Here is a 10,000-nt window from a genome sequence, read left to right on the forward strand (position 1 = left end):
CTCTCTCTCTCTCTCTCTCTCTCTCTCTCTTTCTCTCCCCCCCCTCTCTCTCTCTCTCTCTCTCTCTTAAGATACAAGTATGACAAACCATACCCTCAAAGCCATTAGCGTAACCATGAACATGTTTCTTGACTTCTTGCTGTCTGACGACTCCTTCATTTTGGCCTCATGTTGGGTTTGAAGGGATCGCCTGGGAAGAAAAATTTTTCGTCAGCTATACTCTACGGTTAATCGACACATGAAGGGATAATTCAAACAGAAACGGATTACAATATCAGTAACACTGATAAAAATATTATTAAAATAGGCAACAGAAAAACTGGAATTATTTATCAAAGAATCTTTTCCTTAACAGCATCTTTTAGATTTGTCGTGGCGCTCATACAACCTTATGCTGTTGTGAGCGCAGTAAAACCTCTACTAAAATAAAAAATTTGTCCTACTCTGGTCTATATAAAGCCATTCAAAGAAAGACCTGTCACATTGTACGTGCACACGAAACAAACATCAAACAGAGCAACCCAAAACAAGGAGTAAACAACACCCCTCACCCCATAAAAACAAAAGACAACACCACCACCCCTCCCCCCCCCCGAAAAATCTTTAAAAATCTGAAGAAACGAAGAAACAAATGTAAAAAAAGGACAAAAACATACACCCAGACAAAACAAGCAACCCCCCCAAGTAACAGCAACAGCAACAGCAACAGTAACAGCAACAGCAACAGCAACAGCAACAGCAACAGCAACAGCAACACCAACAGCAACAAATATAACAATTTTCTCACTTCTCTTTGATGGAGTTGGTGGAAAGGGCCATCCTGTCTCTCACGGCCATGAAAAACACTTCCTCCCGCGTTGAGAAGAAGTATGTCAGCATGGATTGCTACAACACAAGAGGAAACAAAATAATCAGTTGTTTCAAAATCTGTACAGAATACTTTGTCAAGGGCATAATGACGATGATGATGATGACGATGATAATGATGATGATAATAATAATAAAAATAGAAATGATAATAATAATAATAATAATAATAATAATAATAATAATAATAATAATAATAATAATAATAATAATAATAATAATAATAATAATAATAGGCTTTAATAGTAATAGCAATACGAAGTGACTGCGTTTATGTAGCTCATTACCATGTAGCACAGCATATTATAAGCGCTTTACAACTAATAATATTATCGTAGCACACCGTTGAACTATGCAAAAGGATGACCCCTCCTCCTACCCTGATCACCCTCCTCATTCAAAACAACAACTACAAACAACAAACAACCAAACAAACAAACAAACAGCAACAACAACTACAGCAATAACAGCAACAGCAGCAACAACAACAACAACTGCAACAACGACAACAACAACAACAACAACAACAACAACAACAACAACAGCAGCAGCAGCAGCAACAATAGCAACAGCAGCAGCAACCACAGCAATAACAACAACAACAGCAGCAACAACAGGAACAACAACAGCAGCAACAACAACAACAACAACAACAACAACAACAATAAACAATTAAACAAACAGCAACAGCAACAACAATATCAACAGCAACAGCAACAACAACAACTCACCTGCACAATACTGTTAGCGTTGAAGAGCATAATACAGAGGAAAGCCAGGACTTCCTTGGCGATGAGGTCATTCCTGGAGGCCAGATGGGGCAGAGACTTCTTCATGGCACCCTTCTGGTCGTACATGTTCTGGATGGCTGCAATGAACTTGAGACCCCTGGCAGAGGCAGAGAGGGGGGGGGGGGGTTAATTGATTTACACTTTAAAGGCGCGTCAGACAGATTTGTCCGACCAAAAACAGTTCAAAGTCATTGTTGCGGCACATTTCAAGCCCACACACACAAGCCACAAAAACAATATTGGACATTTCATATTAATATAAATGCTGTTGCCTACCTTTCTAAATTTTAGAAAAAGAACACAGAATGGGAAAATCTGTTTGGATATAATGAAGTTAAGCTTTTCCAAGCGTTTGAATGGGCAGGATTGGCGTCTTTAATGAGTTAAGAAAAGAACGAAAAAATGATTTGGGAAGAGTATACTGTACAAAGAACTATTTCATTATTTATTGTAGACATTAGTGTCTTAAACGTACGCAATTGATAATAACAATTACAATAATAATATAATTATTGATATAATAACATTAATAAGATACTACTACTACTACTACTACTACTACTACTACTACTACTACTACTACTACTACTCCTGCTGCTGCTACTACCTACTACTACTACTACTACTACTACAGATTACTATTTTCATGATGATGATGCTATTCACATTGTTATTTCTGTAAAAGTAGACTTACGTCGTCCTCAATTTGGAACTTGCTTAATTAACTAGTACACATATCCGGGTTTCCATTCCCCCTTAAACTGCACGTTGGTCGCCATGATGTCGTTTGTAAAAGACTCTTTGAACGTAATAATTTCAAGAATCATTATCATCATTGCTTTTTCAACCTGCGACCTTTGGGCATCGAAAAACACTTTAAAACTTTCCTCTTTCCCTTATCTTGGGCCAGTTTCTTGACATAAGAACTGAGAGGGGATAGGGGTGGGCGTGGGGGGGGGGGGGGAGGTGATATTTTCTTTTTCCATTATCTCATATCTCACTTTTCGATTTTGTGCTCTGATGTCCGAGTCTCCCAGTCCTCCGGAAGTTTCCGTTCTTCGTTGTGTATGATGGCGCGCAGCACCTGGAAGCACTTGATGTTCAGCTCGTCCATTTCCAAACGGGCACTCTCGGTCAGTCGTTTGTACTCCAGGGAGATGCTAGGAATTTACACACAGTAGAAGATGAGGGGAGATTCTAAGATTATACACACAGTGGACAATGTGGAACGTTCTAGGGATATACGCCCTGTAGATATAAGACATGGGGAGATTCTAGCAAATATACACACAGTGAAAGATGAGGGGGAAATCTTAGGGTACTCACAGTAGATATAAGACATGGGGAGATTCTAGGAATATACACACGTTAGTAAAATGAAGGGAGGTTCTAAGAATATACACACTGTAGAAGATGAGGGACATTCTTGGAATATACACATAGTAGATATAGGACTATGGGTGTGTGTGTGAGGGGGGGGGGGATTCTAGGACATATACACACAGCGAAAGATGAGGGGGAAATTTTATGGTACACACAGTAGATCTATGCCGAGGGGAGATTCTAGGAATATACACTCTCTAGACATAAGACGAGGGGAGATTCTAGGAATATACACACTGTAGACATAAGACGAGGGGAGATTCTAGGAATATACACACTGTAGACATACGACGAGGGGAGATTCTAGGAATATACACACTGTAGATATAAGACGAGGGGAGATTCTAGGAATATACACACTGTAGACATAAGACGAGGGGAGATTCTAGGAATATACACACTGTAGACATAAGACGAGGGGAGATTCTAAGAATACACACAGTTGATATCAGACAAGGAGATATTCTTGGAATAGACACACAGTCCACATTATTGTTTAAACAGACAAGTGGACATTTTAGAAATAATATTATACTCACAATTGCACACAGATTTGTTTTATAACACCAGGGAAGATTATAGGAATATGCACACAGCAGAGATAAAACGAAAGCATGTTCTACGAATTATTAGGAGAAGATCCAGCTTACCATGTTTGAAAAGAGACATTACGAAAACAAGAAAAAACGTTTGCAGTCATAAACAGGAAGTCAATTCATGTTGAAAATCAAAACATATTTTGCTCCATAGTAATCATATTTGTCTGTCATGTGTAACGAGATAAAACTTCAGCACCCCCCCCCCTCTTTTTTCGCGCACCTCTACCTAGAAAAGCAATAACATTTCCGAAGTAGAGATAATTTAAACAAACACGAACAAAACAAACACAGACACCATAAAAAAAAAACAATACATGTAAGAAAAACTAAAGAAAGAAAAAGAAATAAGCAACAACTCACGAAAGCTGGTCAATGAGCTTGGCTGCTGGCAAAAACCGTTTGTCCGGCTTTTTCTCATGCGTGTCAATGAAACATTTGACCAGAGACTGGAACTCCTCCCCTAGGGGCAGCTCCTCGTCCCCTTCGATCACAGTGTACGCTGGGGGAATGGATTAGTTTAGTTTAGTTTTAGTAGAGGTTTTACAGAGCTCGCAACTACATAAGGTCATATGAGGGTCAGAAGATTAGAGGCGTCACAAGAGGGTGACAAACATAAAAAATTAGAAAGTTCTATGACAATTTTGACTCTTCTGAGTCACTAAGATCACGAGGTTAGAAACCAAATATTCTTTCTCCACAATCAAAATCATAAGACTATTTGGAGTGGTTATCAACCTATTCAAAGAATTGCATTCGGAAACACTCGGCGTACTGTGAAACTCAAAACAAATTGCGTCAAAATGGTCAAAACTAGTTTCTTAGAACCTTGTAATTCTAAGGTGGCGATATGACACCTTCATCGACACAACTTATGCCACTTAGGAGGCCGGGTTCTTCGACTCTGTCTGTCTAGACAACCAGCTTTAAGGCGGATACTAATATAGCATGTAACACTTCCCAGCTCGGGAAAAAACCCATTTTTCTTCTACATGCAGTGTGGAAGAGCCTTGTGGCACTTAAAATAGACTTCTGTTGAAACTCAGCAACTATGCTAAATGCTCAACAGGGGAATGTCAATAACAGCAACAACAACAGCTATTCGGAGACGTACTCCCACACACAAACTGCGTATTGTTTGCTGCCGATCGCACATATAGCTTTTAAAACTGTCGCAAATCAATTATTTTCAAGAAAATTTCAAACCTAACTGCAAAATATCAAATTATTATGGGTTAAAAATGGGGTGGGGGGGGGGGGGGGGGGGCGTCCCCCTGTAACGCCCCAGATTTTTTTACTTGGTCTAGAGGGACAAAGCCTTTTGATTGGTCTATCTCCGTCGGAGTTGTCTCCGAATAGATACTGCGATCAATTTGACCCAAGGACCCTTCCCCTCCTACCTCTCTTGGAGCTAAACTTGAGCTGCGCCGATACCGTGTTGTGTCCGGCAAATACGGCGGCACAGTTCCTTGCGTACAGGCGAAACTTGGCATTCAGTTCTACCTCAGTGGCGTAGTATTCAATGTTTCCCTGAGGGTTAAAGCAACATAGGAAAAATACAGTAGTTAATTATTGCACGTATTTGGCCTTTCTGATTTATTTTCACTCTTTCAAGAGACAGAAAAGGATCAGAGAAATAAAAAAGAAAAATTTTTTCTTTTGAATCGTTCAAATCAGTGATGTTTATCACATAAAAAAATCATTGTAATTTTTAGGGCCAATAATAATAATATTAATAATAATAATAATAATAATAATAATAATTATAGTAATGATAATGATAATAATGATAATAATGATAATAATAATAATAATAACAATTATTATTACTATTACTATTGTTATTACTATTACTATTATTATTGTTATATTATAAATATTATTAAAATTATTAATAATAATTCTTATTTTTATTTGGATTATTATCATTATCTTATGATGGTGATGATGATGATGATGATGATGATGCTGATGATTAGTATTCTTCTTCTTAATTTCATAACAATACTGATAATAATAATACTATTAATAATAATAATAATAATAATAATAATAATAATAATAATAATAATAATAATAATAATAATATAATAATAATAATAATAATTTTAAAAAATACTGTTATTATTATTACTGTTGCTATTATTATTATAACTATTACTAATATTATTATTATTATTATTATTATTATTATTATTATTATTATTATTATTATTATTATTATTATTATTATTATTATCACTATTATTATCACTATCATTTTTATTATTACTATTACTCTAATATCAAATAAAAATGATTATTATCATCAATATAATTATTATTTACTACTATCATTATTATGTTGATGGCTATGATTATGATTATGATGATGTTGATTATTATTTTTATTACACTTACCCTGCGTATAGCACTTGAGGTGTCCTCTACAGTGATGCCAGATGCGAACCGCTCCATGACACTCTCCAGATTCTGAAACGTGTACACAAATTGACCCCTTTGGTGAGTTCTCATTTTTTACTCTCCCATCTACATAATTGTGATCATTTAGGAGGCGGGCTTCCGACCTTGCCTGTCAGGGACCGGCTGAGAGAGAAACAATATCCAGTAGGAAGACCGAGATACTGGATAAAGATTGTCTCGCCACTCGAGGATCGAACTCGAGTCTCCTGAAGGCGACAGCCTAGCGCCTGACCGCTACATCACAGATTCTGTTTCTCTGTTTCCGACTCTGTCTGTCTCATGATTCTTCTTTATTCTCTGTAAGTTTTTTTTACTATTTGTTTGTTTGTTTGTTTATGTGTGTATATGTATGTGTGTGTGTGTGTTTGTGTGTGTGTGTGTGAGGGTGCATGGTAATGTGTGTGTGTTTTGATTAATGTACATTGCATGAATATTTATAATCTATATGTTTGTATTAGTAGGAAATAATACATAATATGCACATAATACAGCATATTTTCGTGTGCATGTATATAAATAAATAAATAAATAGATAAATAAATATACATATATATAAATATAAACGTAGTATATTATCTATGCGTTATGCATATCGTACTGATTGATCTAATTGTATATTAATTATTTTGTTATTTGTATATGTGTTATGACGTAGTGCAACCAGGGGTAGTCAATTTTTATAGTGCGCAAGCGTGTTCGTTTGCCTTACTTTTGGTGGAAAAAAATACCCAATCATCTTGAATAGAAATCAAGATATTTTCGATTTGTGGAGTTGGAGTCGCCTGATTTCAGAAGTCAAAGAAGCAAGAAAATGGCCACCAAAATGTGGCGACTTCCAAAGCTCGAGTGTCCTTGAACACTGCAAAATTACATTTTTGGGTGCCTTTGGTCAACATTTGTTAGTAAATTCTACTTTAAAATGTTTTTAAAGGACATATACAGTCGAACCTTCCCTGACGGACACCTCTATAAGACGCCACCTGTAAAAACGGCCACTTTCCATTCCCCCCCCCCCTTGCGTTTTTTCTATACAATTTAACTGTGTAAAACGGGCACCTGTCCAACGCGACCGCGGCCACCATATTTTAACACACAATCCTTATCACACAAAGCAATAACCCCTGTCTAAGACGGCCACCCGAGTGACTCCATTACGTTTAGTCATAAATTGTGCATTGGCCCATGGCGTTGTGGGCGAGCCGTCATAATTCAATCACCTGTCGTTGTTGTTAGGTAGTCCCTCCAACCGATCATGTTGCGTAGGCCCCTCCCACTGTTGACCAATAGCTACCAATTTTCAGCTGCTGGTGAGGTAAGCGTGTGATCACTCATAACCCATAAGCCCCGCCCAGAACTCATACACAAATCGTAAGTGAGATGACATGGTCACTGTTTACCCAGTCTGTAACAAAGTAAAAAAGGACGTCAACATGAACTTGTGACAGAAGCATCGCTTGTTCTCCGAGTGGTGGCGACCCATGTGTTTGTTTTAACATGGCACTCGGTCTTCCTCGTCTGATACATTTCGTTTTATTGTCACCCTTGTGCAAAATCAGCAACAAAATAACAATTACAAACAAAATACAAACCACCACCACCAACAACAACAATAATGCGGCTACTTTTGATTGGGACCTCAGATGGGAATGGTTTGTTTTCTTCACCTTGATCAGTCCTGCCTAAGACGGCCACCTGTCTTATACGGCCACTTTTCTCCTTGACAATGGGTGGCCGTCTTACACAGGTTTGACTGTAATTTGTTAACCCCCCCCCCGCCCCCAAGAAAAGGCAATTGACAAAATATAGGCATACATACGCACACAAACAAACACACACACATAGATATCAATAAAGCGTAAGGCATCTGAGCTTTCTAACAAATCTTGAATATCTCACCGAGTTTGGCATGTTGGAGACTGGCACAACAACAGCCAGACAGTTCACCAGGTTCTTCATGTGCGTGGGTTTGAACAGGAGTGGCCCAGCTATCTCACCGAACATCTGGGGATGCACACAACGTAAGGGGTATCGGATCAAATATGCAAAGAAAATAGGTTTGTGTTTTAAAAATGTGTTTTTAAAAACATTTCTTTCTTTTCCAACAAGGGTTTCCTTAAAAAAAAAAAAAAGTGACAACTTTCCTGTAAACCGACAAACGCCATATGACCAATGACCTGTACTTATCTTTAAGGTGGTGTTGGTAGTCTGTAGTCTTTTAGTTAGGCTACCTGACTCGTAATCATGAGATTGCCGGTTTTGGGCCTGTGATTTAAAACTATCGTATCTTGAAAACTCTACTTTTCAAGAGAAGCAAAATAAAAATTTTTAAAAAGAAAGAAAAAACAACAACTGATTTTCTCTTCGCACAGATGATTTGAGGATGTGGTTTTCACATATTGCAGGCTGAAAAACACGCCAGATATGTTGAGGGATATTTTGAAATTGTATCTCTTTCCGTTTGGATGGTATCTCAAGTTACGATATCATGGCACTGCTTTTTCTGCAACAGAATTATCGTGAGTCGACTTACAATAGTTTAGAAACTTCCTTTAAAATGAATTATACAGTGCGGTATCTCAAGTTACGATAGTGGCGCTGCCAAGGAGGACACATTTCAATCTATTATACCCAAAGATGCAATACCAGAATAACATTCATCTTTCTTTGTTGAGGCCAGTCCCAGGCTAGAAAACTATCGTAACTTGGAGTTACAATACTTTTGTATTAAAACAGATTTATATTTGGTTTCTAACGTATCGTAAGTCAAGAAACGATATTTTTGTTGCCACAAATTGTTGCCTCAATTTATCCGCTATAAATTTGCAGTACATTTTCATAAAGGCATTACTTTTTTATTTATTGAGTTAATGGTTCGCGGTGTTGACATACGATGCGCATCAGAGACGTTTTTAACATACCCTTAAAAGCAAAAATATCGTATTTCGAGTTATGACAGTTTTGAAACCCAGGCCCGGTTTGAGGATTTGAGCATTAGCTTGACCCCATATTGTGTCCTTTACAAAGACACTTTAGACCAATCTTCTCCTATGGTTCGGTCCTTTCGGAGATGGGCGCCAAATTCAATGTTCGCGCTTCTTAACACCCTGCAGAGCTGCAGCAGACGCTAAACCTATACATTTTCGCACATCGTTGTTTTCATTAGTTGATGTAAAAAGACAAATAAAACGAAAAAAAGCGATGATTCTACACATTTCACCATGTAATAAGTTTCAATTCGGTTGAATAATACGGTATTTTGTGACAAAAATTCCCAATGTACAGCATAATATACCTCACACAAAAAACAACAACATGGAAGATCATTATATCCACTATTTGAGCTTTTTAAACAAAATAAACCGTCTTAGCTGGTCATTGCAGCAGAATACGTTTCCTTTTTTAAAAAAATCTTCGAAATTTGTGCTTGCGATAATAATAGACAAAGGTAGAACATATCAAGCTATTGAAAAAAACACAACAACAACAAAAACTATCTCGTAGCTAGGAGATGTAAGCACAACATACAGAAAGTAAAATAAGAAAAATAATATATTGAAACTTAACTCTACATGTAGGAAGGTAGTCAGGAAAAAAGCCCCCTCCCCCTCCCCCTCCCCCCCCCTTCTAACAAAAAGGAAACAATAAATTGCCTGAGAGTTTTTAAATTTGTGTCCCCTTTCTTGTTATGTTAAAAATACCATCTCATATAAATCCAATTGGTATGATCTCCATAAAAATATACTTTATCTCAGAGCTTTGTGTCGCCCGGGAGGTTGAGTGAGGGGATCATTTATCTATCGTTGCGATTAAGTACATATAGACATCAACCCCTAATAAAGAAAGATGCTTTGTATGTTTCTCAGTGATCAGCCTAAACATTTCAAAGAAGACACAGCAATT

The 10,000-nt window shown here is 37.3% G+C and overlaps 1 protein-coding gene across 1 annotated transcript in view; it reads right to left on the minus strand.

Moving 5' to 3' along the window:
• Positions 1-10,000, minus strand: part of LOC101856168 (inositol 1,4,5-trisphosphate receptor type 1) — a gene marked incomplete in the record, with an annotated part of 208,126 nt that overhangs the window by 36,196 nt on the left and 161,930 nt on the right. The window contains 8 exon segments of the mRNA XM_035968813.1: positions 94-190; positions 788-885; positions 1,599-1,755; positions 2,660-2,818; positions 4,001-4,139; positions 5,038-5,167; positions 6,038-6,109; positions 7,997-8,101. Of these exon segments, the coding sequence (XP_035824706.1) occupies positions 94-190; positions 788-885; positions 1,599-1,755; positions 2,660-2,818; positions 4,001-4,139; positions 5,038-5,167; positions 6,038-6,109; positions 7,997-8,101 (957 nt within the window).

The sequence above is a fragment of the Aplysia californica genome, unplaced genomic scaffold, assembly GCF_000002075.1.
Source record: "Aplysia californica isolate F4 #8 unplaced genomic scaffold, AplCal3.0 scaffold00086, whole genome shotgun sequence".
In the NCBI taxonomy this organism is placed as follows: Eukaryota; Metazoa; Mollusca; class Gastropoda; order Aplysiida; family Aplysiidae; genus Aplysia; species Aplysia californica.